At 37.4% G+C, this 19,842-nt stretch overlaps 1 protein-coding gene across 4 annotated transcripts; it reads right to left on the minus strand.

Moving 5' to 3' along the window:
• Nucleotides 1-5,279: 5,279 nt before the first annotated feature.
• LOC114633063 (cytochrome P450 2C29-like) lies at nt 5,280-8,807 on the minus strand. Of its 4 annotated transcripts, XM_028781686.1 has the most exons (4): nt 8,660-8,807; nt 7,944-8,012; nt 7,409-7,458; nt 5,280-5,592 (listed from the first exon to the last, which is right to left on the minus strand). In XM_028781686.1, the coding sequence occupies exons 1-4, from the start codon at nt 8,762-8,764 to the stop codon at nt 5,517-5,519; spliced, it is 300 nt and encodes a 99-aa protein (XP_028637519.1). In that variant the 5' UTR covers nt 8,765-8,807; the 3' UTR covers nt 5,280-5,516. The 4 variants fall into 4 exon arrangements, 2 of the variants coding, with proteins under 2 accessions (XP_028637519.1, XP_028637518.1); XM_028781685.1 differs by lacking the exon at nt 7,944-8,012; XR_003713162.1 differs by lacking the exon at nt 5,280-5,592 and having other exon boundaries at nt 7,201-7,458; nt 8,357-8,807.
• Nucleotides 8,808-19,842: the final 11,035 nt, after the last annotated feature.

Here is a 19,842-nt window from a genome sequence, read left to right on the forward strand (position 1 = left end):
GACATGGATGAAATTGAGTTTTTAATCAAGGTGAGAACAAGCAGGCAAACAGAACAAGGTTCCCTCTTTTGTGGATTTATATAGACTTCCAGAGGAAGTTGTTGCCCCAATTAGGATATATTCCTACCTCAAGATCTGCATTAAAATTGTATATGTCAGAATCTTCTGGCTTTTCTAGTCTCTGGTGAGAAGACTGCTGTATTTCTGATATGTCTGCCTTTATATGTCACTTGATATTACTCTCTTGGTTATTTTAATATGCTCTCTTTGTTTTATGCATTTGGTGCTTTAGTATTATTTGACAGGGGGGGCTATTTCTTTTTTGGTCCTATCTACTTGGGGTTATGTCGGCTCCTTATATGTTAATGGTCATCTTTTCTTTAGATTTATTTAAGTTTTTATGTAAAATTTTGAAGATGTTTACTTTTTCTTTGAGTTGGGAATCTTTGTTCTCCTCTATACCTATTTTCCATAGGTTTTGTCTTTTCCTTGTGTCCTGGATTTCCCAGATGTTTTGGGTTCAAACTTTTGGCATTTTGTATTATCTTTGTTCTGTCAATGCTTCCTATGGTATCTTCTGTACCTGAAATTCAGATAATGTGGCACATTTACACAATGGAGTACTATTCAGCTATTAAAAACAATGACTTCATGAACTTCTTAGGCAAATGGATGGAACTAGAAAATATCATCCTGATAATAGTGGGTAATCCAATCACAAAAGAACACACATAGTATGTACTCACTGATACTTGAATATTAGCTGAAAAACTTGTAATACGCAAGATGCAATTCACAGACCTCATGTAGCTCATAAAGAAGGAAGATCAAACTAGATATTTTATTCTTTCTCAGAAGGGGAAACAAAATATTCATGGGAGGAAATATGGAAACAAAATGTAGACAGATTCTAAAGGAAAGGCCATTCAGAGACTGCCCAACATGGAGATCAACCCCATATATATAATCACCAAATCCAGACACTATTGTGGATGCCAAGAAGTGTATGCTGACAGGAGCCTGATATAGCTGAATGCTGAGAAGATCTGCCAGAGCCTGACAAATACAGAGACAGGTGCTCACAGACAAACATTCAACTGAGCACATGGTCGCCCATTGTGGAGTTAAAGAAAGCACTGAAGGAACAGAATAGGTTTGCAACCACATAGGAAGAACAACAATATCAATCAACCAGACCTGCAAGAGCTGCAGGGACTAATCCACCAATGAAATTGTACACATGGAGGGACACTTGGCTCCAGCCACTTATGTATCAGAGGATGACCTTATCAGGCATCAATGGGAGGAGAGACCTTTTGTCCTGTGAAGGCTCATTTTACCAGTATAGAGGAATGCCAGCATAGGGAGGAAGGAAAGGGTGGTTGGGGGAACACCCTCATAGAAACAGGGAGAGGGAAAATGTGGTAACGGTTTCTGTGGCTGGGAACCAGTGAAACATATAACATTTGAAATATAAATAATGAAAATATTCAATAAAAATATATTTATAAAAGACATACAAAACCAAAAACAGAAAAAAAGTCATAGAGGAGATGCAACAATATTATTTTCATCTCATTTTAATAAATTATAAAAGAAAAGAGACTCTGAAATAATACCTAAGTTAAAACATGATATAAAAGTGGATGTTTCTACTACAAGTTTATAAAAATACCTGATTGTGTACCCTACATTTTTAGATTTTAAACAAGATGACAGTCCACCCTTTTCAAGATGTGACAAAATCACATCTCATTATGTCATCATTAAATGAAAAATGAAAAGAATATCCAAGTTATTCTAATGCCTAAACATAGTATGCTATTCCACATACTGTTACAAATATATTATATATTTAACAATACTATAATTATGCCAAATATGGCATAACTACCTTATCTAAAACTAAGAATGCATTATAAATTTAGAGTAAGTGGCAATATTCCTTGAATGACATTCTTGGAGTATCTCAAACTGAAATGTGATGGCCGTAGATATTCTCTTAACTCATGTTATATATGACATGATAAAGGAATTGAAAGATAGTACAATAATATGTTCAAATAAATTTAAGCAAAACACTAATGTCCAGTGTAATTCTCATTTCTGTAACTGTTCATAAAGCCTATGCTTGTATTTATACATACCATTCTCTAGTATTCATTTGAATTTTCTCAACTCCATGTAAGCCCCTCAGCTGGTCTAGGATATTTATCTAGAGACATCACCCATACTTTCATTCATGACTTGTCTGTGCCCTTTGGCATCTTGCATGGATTATAGTCCTGGGTAGGGTGGTAAGCTATGAGAGACAGCTGGGCACCTGGTTGAATGAGCGTTGAACCCCGGAGAATGCCCTTGGAGAAAAGGTGTTCATCTCTGATCCTGGGGCCCTTGCTCTATCAGCTTCAGCCTTCCCACAGAGAGGTTTATGGCCATTGGTTGCATAAAAGTAGCACCTCAGGCTCTCCCACATGCAGATGATGGATCCCCAAGCTCTCAGAACAAGCCAATAAGGGTTACCTGCTGCCAAACCTTAACCCACCCCAAACTGTATATATTTAGCCTAACTTAGAAGTAAAGGTGTGCAAGAATCATCCCATTGTCTGAGAGCTTCTATCGTGGACCCTCCCCCCTTTGCCAGCTAGCAGATCACCTCACGGGCTCTTCAAGAATTGAGACACTGGGAGAGAGATACAGTCTTTTCCTGATAGCTACCCAACACCTTCCTTCCTGCTCAGTAAAATGCTATAACACTTCTTTTCTCTCCACAGCTGAGACATGGTCAGAGGTAACAGCAGAAATAGCAGCGGACTCTCCCTGTTTGCACTCTATTACTCTGGACTGCCCATGTGCATAGGCAGCGCCAGAGGTGCAGCTAATCTCACCCTGTCTGAGGAACCAAGCCAGAGATTCACATAGGAACCCCTCCAGAGTTGGTTATAGCATTTGGCGCCCAACGTGGAAATGTGGGCCACAGGTTATGACACAAGGTTGTGCTATGGGCCCACAGCTGAGGGCATAGGTGCTGTGGGTCTGGCCTGAAGTAGCAGCAGCAGGGCAGGACTTCCTACTAGCAGCTGGAAGTCACTGTCCAGTGCTTCTGGAGGCTAGAGTCTTCAGTGGACAAGGAAAGCCAAGTGTGTCCCATATCACAGCAACATTCATGGTAACCTTTCTTGTGGTGGAAGGCACTGCTAGCACTCACTTTACAGGTTCTGGGCAGAGGGAGAGAGAAACTTCCTTGAGTGCTCAGGCAGCAAAGCCCTTTATGTGGGTGAATGTCCACATGGGGAAGCAAGTCTCCGAGAGGGTCCCTGGCAGGGTGCTAGGAGTAGGCCCAGAGCAGAGCAAAGAACCACAGAGGGGTAGGGAGTCCTGGACCACTGCTTTTCAGGAAACTGGCTGAACTAAGTGGGTGCAGCTGGCAACAAATGGTGGAGGAGGTGAAGGGGAAAGGGAACGAGCAGGGTGCCGGGCCCCGCTGCTTCAGGCGAACTAGCTGAACTATGTGGGTACAGATGGCTGCAAATGACAGAGGAAGCATGTGAAAGACTGACCCCTTGGGGAAACATGAGAGGAGTAGAGCTTGGAGCCAGTGCTCCTGAGAGAGAAAAGCCTGTCCAGGCCTGGCCTGGGGTACCCAGCCATGAGAAAGAAGCTGTCTTGAGAAGAGAGGGGAAATGTCTCACCCAAGGGGAGGAGTCCTATAATGAGGGTCAGGGAAGCACAGGGATAGCTCTGAGCTCAAGAAATATTTCCTGAGACCAGGTGGACAATGACTCTGACCAGTGGGGAATGGGGGAGCTTACCAGTTCTAGGATAGACTAGTGAGTGTGTATATCCTTTGGTAGCTGGTCTAATGCAAACCTTCAAATTTCTATATATGAGTCTTGGCATCAATGATGTATTTATAAAAAGGTAAAGAGATAAAGAGCATGTTCAGTGGGTGTGTGGAGAGGTGTGGGGGAAGGGAATGTCTCAGTGGGTCCATGTAGAGACATCTCTTCCCCCTGAGGAACCAGTCACACACCAGTACAGCATAGAATGTAATTTTTCAGGGTATGGGGAGGGGATCCAGGAGGGTAGTATAGGTAGAGAGATAGAGGAGATAGAGAGACAGACAGAGCAACAGCGAGAGCGAGAGCGAGAGCAAGAGAGAGAGAGAGAGAGAGAGAGAGAGAGAGAGAGAGAGAGAAGTAAAGAAGTAGAAGCCATCCATGACTATGTGTAGAGAGGGAGAAGGGAAAAGGGGGTTGGGGGAGGGACAGAGAGAAGCTAGAGGCAAGAGATCAAGAGTTTAAGAGAGAGAGTGGAAGGGGCCAGCCCACTTTATAGTGGGCCAGGCCTACCTGGCTTTTCTCAAGTAACTGTGGATGTGGAGTTTAGGCAGAATATTAACATTCCTCCATTTTGGTTTAATTAAAAAAGAAAAATTAGAAAGAGTTGACTGCGAAGCAGGAATAGGGTTATCATAGTATCTGATACTTTCTGCTGGCATTGGGGGCAATGTTTCTCTAGAGGGAACCTAGAAGAATGGGTATTGGGTATATTTGTCCAGTTTTAGGAAAGTTGGCTGTTTCCTGCTGTCCAGGGTCTATGGAGCCATCTGAGGATAAGTCAGAAGGAATACGTCCATTAGAAGCAGCTGTGCTTGCGACAGGAGATAGAGAATCTGGAGATTGCTTCTCTGGAGCTGTTTTGGATGTTCCTGAACTTGACAAGATGTAGGGAAGAAGATTAAGCACATTTGGGAGAAAGAAAATTTTTTCTAAGCTGTACATTTGAAACCCAGAGGGATTCCACTCTTTGGAGTAGATGGTAAGTGGGAAATTTATGCCAATATACTTATCTAAATGGCATCTATTTGGTCCATGAGAAGTAGATCTGAGTGGTGTTCCTGTAGCTTATAAGTTTATAAAAGAGATAAAAGCATGAGTTAAGAATATGAACAGTCTTTAAGATGAACCTTTGCTGGATCGTATAGTGGAATGTTTTATTAGAATTAGGCAAGTTTATAGGAACTCAGATAATATTAGGGTAGTGGTATAGCAAAAAGAAGAAATATGAAACATTTAATTGATGTCACTGAGTTTAGGTAATGAGGTAAGAGATAATATCTGTGAAAGCTTAGCTGTCGATATAGTCTGAAGTCTGAGAAAAAGTAAAAAGTAATCTACCAGTTATATATTATTTTTTTAAAATGACGGAGTCCACTAGCCAACAGTTCCCATGGTCTCCATACTCTCTTGGGTGAAGTCAGTTTGACTTCCAAGCACAGAAGATGCAGGGCTTTTTCTTTGGAATGGATATGTGTGACATGAGAAATGACTTAACCTGGTTTAGCCAAGTCATTTGACTCAGTACATCCAGTTTAGTCTACTGAGTTTGCTAGTGACTATATCATTGCATACAATCCAGGCTGTATCTTCTAGGTGTCCAAGTCTTCTGAAACCATCTTGGGTCAACTGTTAGAGGCTTTGGGAATTCTGTTGGCCATAAACTTAAGTATGCTATTAGCAGACTTCTGACATGATTGAGAGCCATAGCATTGATTGTAACTGAATAACATTTAAGAGCAGTAGTAAAAATCTATTAAGACAGAAAAGGAAAGAGTCTTAAGTAACTTTGGCAGATTGTATAGGTAGAGAAAAGCACATTTTTGTATTACCAAAGAAACATTTGGCTAGGACTACAATAATAAAGATGACAACAGTGGCATGCAATCATACCAAATTGCCTCAACAGGGACATTCATAGCCTCCACTGAACAAGCAGACCAATTTCATTCATGCACACACACAAATCTAAAGGGGCTTCATGCTCACTTCCCTCACATCCTCCTTGCTCATCTATAAAAGATAATAAAAACCTGTGCCTCTTGTGCATCTCTCGTTACCATCCCAGCTTTACAAACCATGGGCACCAATCCCCGAGGCCTCAAATCTAATGCCTTATGGCAAATTCATGTTACCCATGTTCCTCAATTCAGTAGACATAAATATGTTTTTGTCACCATAGATACTTACTCACATTTTTTTATGGGCTACATCCCAGACAGGTGAAAACTCAAAAAGGTTAATTTACCATATTTTCTCCATCTTTGCCATTATGGGCATTCCTTAACAGATAAAAACTGATAATGCCCCCCCATCAGTAGCACTCAATTTAAAACCTCCTGCACATGCTGGGAAATTGCCCATCGTACAGATATTCCCCACAACTCTCAGGGCCAAGTAATAATAGGAAAACTCTCCAGACCCTGAAGGCCCAACTCCTGAAACAACAAACCACCACTTACCCCCTAATGTACAATTAATGATGGCCTTGACTACCCTAAACATATTTGACATCTACAAAACCTCCAAACACCCTCATATTTCCCTCCATTGGCATACACCAAAACTAGCTCCCCCTATCCTAGTATGATGGCAAGATTCTTTGGTTGGAATTTGGAGGGGATCAGACCATCTCCTTACAACCAGGAGGGTGTTCCCTTGTGTCTTTCCACAGGACCAGTCCAAGCCTATCTGGGTTCCTGCCAGAAATGTCCAATACCACCCCACCAGCCAAGAAAATGAACCAAGAACCAAGGAGAGGGAGAAGGCAAAGGAGACACCACCCCCAGAAGAACAGCAGGATGTACTGGAACAACATCTATGACCTGATGACAGCTGTCCAGGCCATGTGCCCTCCACAAGCCCCTCTCTCCTCTATTTTCTTGGCTGTTTTTGTCATCCTTCATGCTATATCTGTTACCGCCCAGCCTCTCCCTATCCTTCTTTGCTGATTCAGCCAGAAGGCCCTCTAGCTAAGCTGATTAATGCTTTGTGAACCACATAGGAAGGAAAGGAAGAGTTTAGATTCTTTGTAGCGTCAAATGCACAGACACTTATAATATTCAAACATTCATACACTCACACTCTGGGTAGGCATGGTATTCTGTCACAATCAATTCCATAATTTTTCATGCATGCTTAGCAATATACACAAATACCTACACACAAACATATACACAAACAGACATATACAGTAGGATGGATGGATGGATGAATGGGTAGATGGATGCATATATGTATGTATGTATGTATGTATGTATGTATGTATGTATGTATTTATGTATGTGTGTTGTATGTATGTATGTATGTATGTATGTATGTATGTATGTATAGATGGAGCAAAGCTTCCCAAGCTAAAACATTCAACCAACAGCAGTGACTTTATTTCTATTTTTCTCGTCTTTTTATACCTTCTTAGACAAAATATGCTCTAGAAAATTAGCTCAGAGATAAATGTTACATGAATTTGAAGTTACAGAAGGCAATGATGTTAATATTAACTTCAATGCAGTGTTTCATTATAATATACTAATTGAAAATTCAAAGCAACAGTTTTTACATGGACTTGCCTTTTGATAGTGTACACCTCTGACTTTATTCTTGGGCTTAAATGCCTTTCCTAGAAAAAAAAATGTTTCAAGTCAATTTCTCTTTTAGTGTAATTATGATAGCTCATTGTATTCTAACTATACAGGATTTAAATACTAGTTTCAAGAGTGGGCACATTCTATTCTTGGTTCTAAATCTATTGCATGTTTCTAGCAACTAATACCATCTCTAAAATATTCATTCTAAAATTATTTGAAGTAAATTAGGGATTCTATAGAAAAATTATCTATTTGTCTATATAACATTACTACAAGACAGTACATCATCATTGTTCTGATATATACATAACTACAGAAAAAGCATATTAATAGCAGGAATCTTTACTAAAATAAATTTTTGTGGGCCTTGTTTATCAGAGAAATCACATTGTAGATTTCAATCCAAGGTGAACTCATTTCAGGAAGATCATTGCAAAGAGTTGCGGAAGGTCCAACAAGAATTAAGAAACCAAATTATGGAAATCCCAACATTCATGGTAAGTGAGTAAAGACTTACTATGAAATAAATGACGTTTAATTTCCAGAAGAAGTTAGTAAGGACTTCTTTGGTGTCTTTGTAATATTGCTAAAGGAAGAATGTAAATACACTCTAGTTTTCATAAATTCTCAAAAACAATAGTAAAAATTAAGATCACACATGTTCTTTTGACAGGAAAAATGTTTCAACAAGGGCAGTGCATGGGCACTTAAAATCATGCTCCTGACTATACACAAATTAAAAATCTACTAACCATATAGAAGTCATCAATTAAGTCTCAAAATATCCACAATGTGTCTACCCTTTGTCTAGTGTGTGCTGGTTAGTGTTATGTCAATTTGACCAACAGTAGTGTCATTTGGGAACAGGAAACCTCAATCAAGAGAAAAAGATGACTGACCAGATTAACAATTAGGCAAGGCTGTGTATACCTTTTGTGATTGATGATTAGTTGGGCAGGACCCAGGTCACTGTAGGTAGTGCCACCACTTGGCTCTTGGTTCTGGATTTTATTAGAAAGCAGGCTGTTGGAAATTTGTTAACAGCACACCTTCATGACTTCTGCATCAATTCCAGACTCTAGGTGGTTGTCTTGAAATTTTTAATAGATTTTTGATGTTATTGATCAAGGTGACAGATGAACTAAACACATTGCTCTCCAAATTGCTTTTGGTCATCATGTTTTATCACAACTGAAACTATAATTCAGGCACCAGAAAGTGAGTTTTAATTACCTGCTGAAAAAAAAAAGAAGTAGTCACTGTTCTTAAAGTTTCCATTCCCATGTAGAAAGTGTCCAGGGTCAAACCTATCTGGACTGTAGAACTCCTTATTCTCATGCAGCAGTGATGACAGTGATGTTATCATCATTCTTCCCTGGAACAATATACACAGAGACACCAAGTTACAAAGAAATCATGGAACTAAATAATATTAGAAAAATAACATACTTTATTTCCTGTTCTATAAAATGGGCTAAATATTTTATAAAAATATTTCTAGGTATTACTTCAACAGCCTATATTTACCCAAACTGGAAAATCAAAATGAAACCAATGATTTTCAAGACAAATATCATGTACTGAAGTTAATTCAAGAGCTGGTAAACTAAATAGTTTCATATCCACTAAATAAAGAGAAGCAGTCATTAAAAACTCTCAAACCAAAACAACCAAGAGGCAGATGATTTTAATGCAGAATTCTAGCCTACTTTCAATCAAGAGCTAATACCAATACTCCTCAAATTATTCCACAAATAGTAACACACACACACACACAAACACACACACACACTCACAACCCACTGCCAAATCCACTCTATGGAGCTACAATTACCCCCATTGAAAGAAGGAAAAGAAAGATTGTAAGTAATAGGAGATTAGGAAACCTTCTCCAAGATTGCTTCTTCTAGATATGTGAGAAAAGCTACTGCCATGAAATCTTAGAAAGTTTGTTGAAAAAGGTGTGAACAGTGATAAAAATTAATGGAAGTGGTGATGTTTATGAGAAAGATGGCATTGAAATTCAACTGTAGTGAAGAGATCCAGGCAATGAAATACTGGAGAGATGGGGAGATTTAGACTTCCTTAGAGTTCAGCACCCTAAGTTTTATTGCACATTAAATGGTTAGTTTTAAAATAAATAAATACAATTAATACTAAATAAACTCAGCTTGTTGCACTTATATATGTAACACACACCCACACAGACCAATGATAATTAAAATTATAAGACTATTAACATCAAAGGACATAGAGGGCCATAGGAGATGTCAGTAGATAGAAAGGGTGAGAGGAATTGATATTAAAAATATTTATTTAAATAAAATATTGTTTAAAAAGGATACTGATATTCTTTAAGTAAATTCACCAGGAACAAAAAAAGTTAGAGAATCTAGTTAACTCTGTATATGTCAATGATAAGTTAGAATATATTTATATACCAAAATTAAAAGAGCAGTTGTCCCCAATCATGAGTTTATGGGCATAGAAGGGGGGGACTACTACAAGAAAGTCATAGAAAATGATATCTATAATGTTTTTGATGAAATCTAGTGAAGGAGATAACCATCTAGGCAGAAGAGGTATACAGAATTTGAAGAACATAGGATGAGAAAAAATATACACTCATGACAATATAGTTAAAACACTAAAATTACAGATTAAAAAAAGTTCACTAAAATCTGTAAGAAAATCAAATCACTCCTAAAGATAGATACGTTCAGTTTCATAAAGTAATTATTATATCTAAAACCATGGATTAAACCCATCAGAGAGATAGTGAGTGACTATACCATTCATTCTTATTCATAGACAGATCATCTGTACTAAAGTTAAAGAAACAATATAGTTAACATCACTTTACATCAATTTATCCTAATATACATCTAAGGAAAATTACAACTAACCACTGCAGAATCAACATTCTGCTCAACAGCCAATACTGATAAGCAACAATATTAGTACACAGTACAATTCACAACAAATTAGTTAAAGTGAAATAAGACTCTGAATTCTCTCAGAGCACAGTGAAATAAAAAAAACAGCAAAGGAAAAAATACAAATTCATAAAAAATTAAAAATTAAAATTAACATACAACTAACTAATATAGAGAATGACAATTCTGTCAAAGAAGCAATCAACAATTAAATTAATTGATTTCTAGATTTAGGGCTGGAGAGTCACTTTTGTAGTTAAAAGTCTTTTCTTTCTCTTGAAAATAACTTGCTTTTAGCTCATAGAACCCTTGGCTTGGTTCACAACCATTTTTGCCTCCAGTTTCAGAGGATCTGATGGGTACTTCTGAATTCTTAGTGCACCAGGCATTTATGTGATGCACATACATACAAGCAAATAGAAGAAAGAAACTCACTCAAAAATAAAATAAAATAAATAAACCTAAACTTATTTTTAGCTTTACAAGATAAACCAGGACATTTCATATTATGTGGGACACAGGAAGGCAGTCATAAAGGAATGATTATAGCTGTAAATACCTAAATAAAAATTAAGTGATGTAAATTAATAACTCAATGTCGCAGTTGAAGTTGTGGAAAAAAAGAACAAACAACACCTTTAAAAAGTAGATAGTAAGAGATAGTTATTAATGACCAAATAAATAAAAACGAAACAAAAAATTTATTAAAATTGGAGTTGATCATTTTATCATATTACCATGAATCTATATGGAATTGCAGGGACTATATGTGAAGCTTTGGTGAGAGGAAAGGTATGGGAGTAATGTTGTAATGAATTAGAATGTGAATATTATAAATTAAAATATAAAGAATACCAAGATTGACAATCCTGTATCTAACATTTCCAAAATTTAGACAGAGAAGTGAAAAAATAATAAAATCAAAGAAGAAAATGAGACATCACAACAGACACTATAAAATATGTAGAATCATAAAGATAATCTAAAATGTATATTCCACTAAACTGGAAAACATAAAACAGGATGAATTTTTGATCCAATGACTTAACAATATTAGGCCAATACGCAAAGAATATAGTGAACAGATAAATAAGAATCAGTGACAAAAGCAGTAATCAAAATTTCCACAACTACAAAAAAACCTAGTGCCAGAGAGTTTTAGTGTAGAATTCTACAAGAAATTAAGGGAAAACAAAATATGGAGGATGTAGATCAGGAAAAAATAAAGGGAGAGATTAATTAAAAGTGAATATAGTTGTCCTTCTGGCTATTATAAACAAGACTGTCATGACCATAGTGGAGCATGTGTTCTTGTTATATGTTGGAGCAGCTTTTCGGTATATGCTCAGTAGTGGTATATCTGGGTTATCAGGGAGAACTATCCCCAGTTTTCTGAGGAAGCACCAAATTGCTTTCCAAACTTGTTTTACCAGCTTGCAATCCCACCAACAACGGAAGACTTTTCCTCTTTCTCTACATCCTTGCCTAACATCTACTGTCCTCTGAGATTTTGATGATAAACATTCTGAGGTAAAATCTCAGGGTAATTTTGATTTGCATTTCCCTGATGATTAAGGATGCTGAACATTTCTTTTAGGTTCTTCTTGACCATTGGAGATTCCTCAGTTGAGAATTCTTTGTTGAGCTCTGTACACCATTCTTAATAGGGTTATTTGGTTTTCTGAAGTGTAACCTCTTGAGTTCTTTGTATCTGTTGAGTACTAATATTCTATTGGAAGTAGGACTAGAAAAATCTTTTCCCAGTCCATAGGTTGCAGGGTTTTTTTCCTATTGACAGTGTTCTTTGCCTTACAGAAGCATTTATAAGATCCCATTTCTCAATTCTTGATCCTAGAGCCCTAGCCATTGTTTTTTCTATTCAGGAAAATTTCCACTGTACCAGTGTGTTTGAGGTTAGTTTCCAGGAATCCCTCAAAGGAAGAATTGTTACAGAAAATTTGATACATTTACACAGGAGTATTACTCAGCTATTAAAAATGAAGACTTGCCAACCTTAGTAGATAGATGGATGGTTCTAGGGAATATCATGAGTGAGGTAAACCACACAGAAATGATCACATCTAGTAAGTACTCACTGATAAGTAGATATTAGGGCAAAAGCTCAGAATACCCCCAATATAACTTACAGAACAAATGAAGCTTAAGAATTAGGAAGACCAAAGTGTGGATGCTTCATTTCACATAGAATTTTGAACAAAATAATCACAAGAGCTAGAGGGTCGGAGGGACCTGGGATGGACAGAGGAGTGGAAGGGAAAAGGAGGACAAGATCAGGTATAGGAAGAGACAGGGAAGAAGTACAGAGGGTCAGGAAATCAATAGAAAAATGTACATCTAGTGGGTGGGAACTGGGAGTAGACATTAGAAAGTTTCAGACACTAGGGAAGCAAGAGATTCCCAGGTCACAACTAGAATAATATTAGCCAAAATTCCCAAAAAAGTGTAAGTGGAACCAGTAGAGACCATCCCTGGTAGATATGAATGGTCCCCAGTTGAGGGATGGGGTCACCCACCCATCTCAAAATTTTTAACCCAGAATTTTTCCTGTCCAAAGGAAATGGAGGGACAAAAAATGGACCAGAAACTGACCAAAAGTCCATCCAGAGACTACCCCACATATGGATCCATTCCATCTGCAGACACCAACCCTGACAGGAATACTGATGCCAAAAATCACTTGGTGAGACAAGCCACATGCAGTTGTTTCCTGAGAGGCTCTGTGAGCACCTGAAATATGGATGCAGATATGTCCAGTTATCAGATGGTAACAAGGGATTCCAATGGAAAAGGTAGTTGAAAGAATGAAGAAGCTGAATGGGATTGGTTCGCCATAAGAAGAACAACACTATTAACTAACTAGAACCTTCAGAGATCCCAGGGACTAAACTGCCAACCAAAGCACATACATGGAGGAATCTATGGCTCCAGCTATATATGTAGCAGAAGATGGTCTTATCTGGCATCAATGAGAGTGGAGGACCTTGGTCCTGTAGAGGCCGGGTTACCTAGTGTAGGAGGCTACTAGAGCACCAAGGCTGGAATGGGTAGACTGGTGGAGGAGTAACCTCATAGAGGCAAAGGAGAGAAGGATGGAATGGGTGGTGTTTGCAAGGAAGTTCAAGAAAAGTTGGATGACATTTGAAGTATAAATTAGTAAAATAACAGAAAGGAAGAAGAAGAAGAAGAGGAAGAGGAGGAGGACAAAGAGGAAGATGATGAAAATGACAAAGAAGAAGAAGGAGGAGAAGAAGAAGAAGAGGAGGAAGAGGAGGAGGAGAAGTCAAAAGAGTTGTGGAATTCTCAAAGGATTAATCAGAATAATTTAAAAAATGAAGTAAAAATGTAGAATTTATTTTATAAATGTGTTTAATTTAAAATATATAATAGTAAATATATTTCCATAAAGTAAGTGAATTCCAATAATCATAAAGCAGAAATTCCAAAGAATAATGGACATTTTTACAATAAAAGTATGGAATTCACCATAATTAATAGTCAATAATTCATAAAGCATCTAGAAAACAATCAGTTGATTGGAAAATAAATGACTTTTAGGACACTAGAAATTATCTTAACCTAAAATTCATGTAAAGAATACTTCATTTGACACAGGAATACATATTTTTCAGGAAGGACAAAGGTTAGCTTTCTGGAGTCTCATCAAAATTAAGTTCATCAATGTCATATAAAGCATAAACTAAAAATTCTGTGTAAGCCAAAAGAGGAAAAAAACAAACTAGGAATTTGTGTAAGCACAATTTCAAGATTAAAATTCATATTTAGTTATGACTCACTACAATAGAAATTAGTGAACTAAAATGAAATAAAATAATAATTACAATTATAATACTAAGAAAAAGAGCACTAAGATTGCTTAGTCAAAGACAGGAAAGATGTATGTACTTTAAAAACTTCTAACACTAAGAAACAAAACCTATATCAGTAGGTAGAAAACTGGTCACGTACAAATATTTAAAATTGGATTCCTCTTAAAATAATGGAAATACTCCTCAAATTAATCTAGCTAATCACTTACATCTGTAATAAATTTCATATGGGAAATATAATCTACAGAATCAAATCAAACTGTGGAGAAAATTTCAAAAATGTGGGAACCTACTACAGACTACAACAACAAAAGCCTTGCAGTGTTGACCCACAGATCAACACTTTGGTGTCTAAATATATGCAAACAAAATGGCCCTAAAAATAAAAGAAACCCTAAAAAAATAAAGGCTATATTGCCTATCAATTTACATAATATCTGTAAAAAATTCAGGTGTTCTTTACAAAGATAAATATAGAATTACTATTTGAATCAGAAACCTCAACATTTACACTCACATAAAATGAAAACATGCTATCAAAGTCAAGTGCTCAGATATCCCCAGATTAATTACATAGGCACATTGGAGGTAGAAATAACACAAAGATACATGAATGATGAAGATCTGCATGTGGTTCTCATCCATGTTAAATGAAGTTTCCTGAAACAGAAGTAGGAAGTATAGAAGCAAACTACTTTTCAGGAAACATCCAAGATTTTATGCAAGTGCAAGAAGACAAAAGTAAAATCTTGTACACTAAGAGATGGTTTTGGTGTCAGTTTATTCAGTCACAGAGACAGGAAAATCTATAAAGACAGAAATCATTCTAACAGTTACTAGTAATGTGATGGAGTTTGGGGAATAGTTGTTAATGACTGTGGTATGTTTTGCAGAATGATACGCATTTTGAAACCTGGTAAGTGCAGTATTTGGAAATGCATTAAATAACACCACAGAACATTCAAAATGCACTCATTAACGTCATATGTTAGTTTTATCTCTGTTTGGAAAACAGAACAATGTCTTAAAAAGACAGAGAGATTAAGTCCAATTTTTGTATGAATTGCCACTGGCCTCTTTAAAGAAAGTATTGATATACCTGAGAATTCAAATGGAAATTTAAAGGATCCAGAATGGTCAAGCAGTCTTGCAAACATGACTACTGAAGTAGAGGAACTCACATCATAAATACTGTTAAAATGCATCATGAATGAATACACCTGAACACTAGACTGCTAGCAAAGTACATAAAGAGCAGCAAAAGGGAGCAGAACTGTTTCTCTTAACAATAATATTTATCATTGATTGGTATTTTAGGTGAGAATACCTCTGAAACTGTAGGGAAACTGTGTTTTGCCTAAAACCCCGAATGCCAAGACCTAATCCTGATAACATGCCACATAATTTCAATCTCTAAATCCACTGAGGCAAATTCATTGTTGATTATGCTCAAAGTTTTATTCTTTCATCTACCCACTCTTAACAAGGTTCACCTTTCCCTACATCATTCAGTCATTTCCAGATGCCTGTAGTCCAGTACAAGTATGTCAAGACCAATTTTAACCTGTAGCATATGCAGGTTATCCACAACTGGGAGACAATGGTGCCCACGTTCATCTTAAGACAGAACATTTTTTGATGAATGACTAAATTGGAATTTGTTTCATCTTTCCGCCTTTTGTGATACATTTCTATTCACAAGATTGATTTAATTTTTTGTTTGTAATTTAAAAACCAGTCAATGAACAAATTCACTCTATTCTTCCAAGAATACTCAAGCAAAATACAAATACTAAATTATTTTTCAAATGACAGTGTCATGGTTTGAAACATCCTTGGAAACTAGTGAGTATTCAGTAATCTATAAAGGACTTCATCAATTTAATGATTGTCTAAATGCATATAAACTGTTTACCAGCCTACTGTGAATTGTTAATTAGGAATTAGTCAATAATATCTCAAGGAATTTTAATTTTCAGAGAGTCTTCAGGTTCATTTATTTTCTACAAGAAGTAACTCTTAACCATAATTTTTAAAAATAGGTTATGAAATATTGGACAGTAATCATGCAGAACTAGAAATGAATTGGAAACTCAGACAGGAATGCAAGAATTTAGTAAATACTTACATTGTCAGGAAGTAACTAAGATATATTAAGATCATACCACATAATTGAGTTTCATTGATATATAAAAAGTGCATGGAATTCATCTTAAAGTGGTAGCGTGCTTTCATATATAATAATTATTTATTCAAATAGAGAGGTTTGAGGGAGAAAGTTCTGCCCAAATTAACAAGGATCATAGTAAAATATTTACACTCACTTATCTTTTTATTGCAAAGTATGTTTATTTTAGTTCTTAGATAGCTCTTACAGACTCTAAATTTCCATTTGAAATATCACATATACAAAATACTTACACTCATGCTTTTCAGGTAACAGAAGTTAAGATGGTTGGGTAACTTGATTTACAGAAGAAATTAAAGATCTGTAGATTTTATTCTTAAGCAGCTTACTACAGAAAAGAGTATATGCCTTATCCAAAACCCTTGTGTGGTTTCTCACACAGTCCCTCTTTATGCAGTGTGTATAAAAGGGCAGTTCAGCTTAAGACAATTCTGGGAGCATGTTTATTATCCACATAGAATGAAACCATGTACTTTGTTACTTCTTCCTCTTACACTGTTAAGGAGAAATCTAGATGATGTATCAAACAACATAAGTAGCTGTCTCCTGGTAGCTTTCCTTGCCAAACATATTCTTGCTGCTTTTAGAGAATAGTCTTTCTATACTAGGATATTATTTCATGATAATATGATGATGTGTGTAATGGTTGAAAGGAAGCCAACAAATTTACCTAGGAGAAGGATGTCCTATGAGAGACACATTCTCAGAAAGAAAGAATCATGGCTTCACCTGCAACCAGGGGTGCTCACAGTCTTGGTGTTCTCATTCAGTTTTTTTCATCAAGTTAAGAAAATTCTGATCTTTATACTCAAAATGATTCTAAAATATTATGGAGCAGAACTAATGCACATATTGTAGGGAGGAAGGACAGTGGGCCAGAGAATGCCCAAAGAGAAAGTCCAAGAATAAGACTATGGTCACAGAGGAAGAAGAAGACTGAGGGAGTCGGGGCTCAGACTCACTCCCTGAGCCCAGGATAATTCTTGGTGTTGAGAGGAGGCCTCTAGAACTCCTTATAGATATGGAGCCCACATTCAGTGCTTGTGAAGGCTGAAGGGCCTTTGTCTACTATGATGGCTGGGTCCAAGGGGACACAGATAGGATGGGTATCTCATTAATTCATAGACATTCCTGAGTGCCCCTCCTTTTTAATAAACTAATATTACCCACATTACTGGAAAGACCTATTCTCAAGAAAACCCATAGGATCACTCACATAGGAGTGAGACAGCTGGCTGCTGTAGTGAGACAATCTAAATTGACTTTCAGAGACATGCAGAATACTATTCAGAATATAATGTCAAGTGGCCAATTAACCAAAACCCACAAAACTACCAAACATTGAGGCTCTCAATGAGAGGAAAGAGGCTGAGGCACCTACTGAGAGGTTGATTTTACAGAAATCAAACCAGGGAAGTACAGCTACAAATGCTTACTTATATTCATGGACTCTTTTTTCCAGATGGATAAAAGTATTTCCAACAAAGACTGAGACTGCAAAAGTTGTGGCTAAGAAGTTGCTGGAGGTTGTCTTACACAAGTATGAATTCTCTGACATGATGCAGTCAGGCAATGCACCAGCATTTGTGTCCGAGGTAAGCCAGAATGTAGTAAGATTTACTGGGGACGACTGGAAATTATATTGTGCCTCCTGACCCCAAAGTTCAGGCCAGGTAGAAAGGATGAATAGAACATTAAAAGAGACCTTAACCAAATTGTCCATGGAGACTGGTGGTGACTGGGTGATGCTCCTTCTTTTCTTCCTATATTCGGTCTGGGACTCTCCTGACTTGATGGCATTATTCCTCTTTGAGATTATGTATGGTGTCCCTGACGCTTTCGTATTCAACTTTTAGTCTGCAGCTAGTGCAAAATTGGAAGATGACGAATTAATAACTAAGGTCGGAGCAACCAATTGGGCTCATAAGCCTGTTTGTCCTAAACTGCATGCCCTTTATGAATCAGGCCCAGTTCCAGAATCACACAAGTATCAACCAGAAGAATGGGTCTCCTTGAAGAGATTTTGCCAGGATGTGCTGGAGCCCAGCTGAAAAGGACTGTTCATTGTCTTACTGACCATGACAAATGCCATTAATGTAGATGGGATTGCTGCCTGGGTGCACTACACTTCTTGTAGACCAGCTGATCCCCTCTCTCTAAAGGGAGATTGCCAGATTTCACTGTCTCCACTGGAATGAAAAGTTCAAAATTGCACCAATCCTCTCAAGTTAAAATTATCCCAGCTCTGAGCCTATTATTTCTGTTACCTGGTATGTATTACAGCTCATAACCCACATCAGCTCTTTGACCTGACCTGGGAAATTGAAAATCTTGAGACTGACAAACAAACCCAGTTAGCCTGCATAAAGAAGCCTCTCAGGACACCCTGGTTCTCAGATTTGAATTTTGATAACTCATAACACATTGCCTAACACTCAACATACTTTACAAAATGTATACCTCAAATACAGATGGAAGACTTTTTATATGAGTTTCAGGGGGTAAAGGGCTGTCACATGTGGGAGCCTGGAACAATTTTACTGGGTTTCTTGGGGATGCAAAGCATCAATCCTGGGGAGTAAGGGATGGAAGGTGCCAAAGGAAGAACTTATCAGGTTTGCCAGACAGGGGAACAGCTCCAAAGTTTTAATTAGGCTTACTGCCAAAGTGAAACAAGCAAAGGTTGGGGAGCTGGGAAATCCTGGGGTCTCTGGCTTTACTTTATCAAAGGGAGAAAACCTGTAGTGCTTTTTACAGTTAGACTCTTGATAAAACAGACTGTGAGTCTACTTCCAGTACCTGAAGGACCAAATTAGGTCTGAGAAACACTAAACCTATACCAACACTATTCCCCAGGCGAGCTACCACTGTATTCCCAGTCACTCAACCACAGGGATTTTCAGTTCCAGATTTTTCCCAAGACATTCACAATCTATGGACCCCCTTCAGTCAATGATGTTAAAGACCTTGCAATTCTGAATGTCTCCCAGCCAGTACTTACCACTTCTTGTAGGGTATGCTATAATTTTAGAACTCCCTTTTATAACAACTAGATACAATGTTTAGAATGGATGCTGTGTGTAAATGGTCACAGGAAGGTCAGGCTTTAACCCTGCAGACCATATCAAGAAAGGATACTTTCCTGGAGTTTCTCTGTCACATAGGCTGCTTTGCAATCAAGCAGTACCCACTGTTTATTCTAAATGGATTTTTCTCCCTTGAACAAGCATCATGGGCTTGTCAGATGGTACTGACCCGCTGTTTTCGTGGAGAGGTTCTTAATACCTTTATCATAAGGGAATTCTGCCTTCTAGTTGAGTTAGTACTTTACGTAACATATTATTAAGAAGAGACATTGCTGAAAACTCTGGTAGATCATGTTGGAGGAGACCTCATGAGGCAGAAAAAGGAATCCATTTCTTTAACTCTAGCCATAATTTTAGG

This window comes from Grammomys surdaster, unplaced genomic scaffold, assembly GCF_004785775.1.
Source record: "Grammomys surdaster isolate TR1022 unplaced genomic scaffold, NIH_TR_1.0 513, whole genome shotgun sequence".
NCBI lineage: Eukaryota > Metazoa > Chordata > Mammalia > Rodentia > Muridae > Grammomys > Grammomys surdaster.

Bases quoted from the DNA above. Each gene is read 5' to 3' on its own strand.
- LOC114633063 (XM_028781685.1), bottom strand. From the start codon at position 8,795: ATGATGATAACATCACTGTCATCACTGCTGCATGAGAATAAGGAGTTC. The intron at 7,459-8,659 runs GTAATTAAAACT...TTTTTTTTCTAG, and splicing joins CTTCTTTTTTTTTTCAGCAG to GAAAGGCATTTAAGCCCAAG. The intron at 5,593-7,408 runs GCAAGTCCATGT...CTGTCTTAATAG, and splicing joins GAGGTGTACACTATCAAAAG to ATTTTTACTACTGCTCTTAA.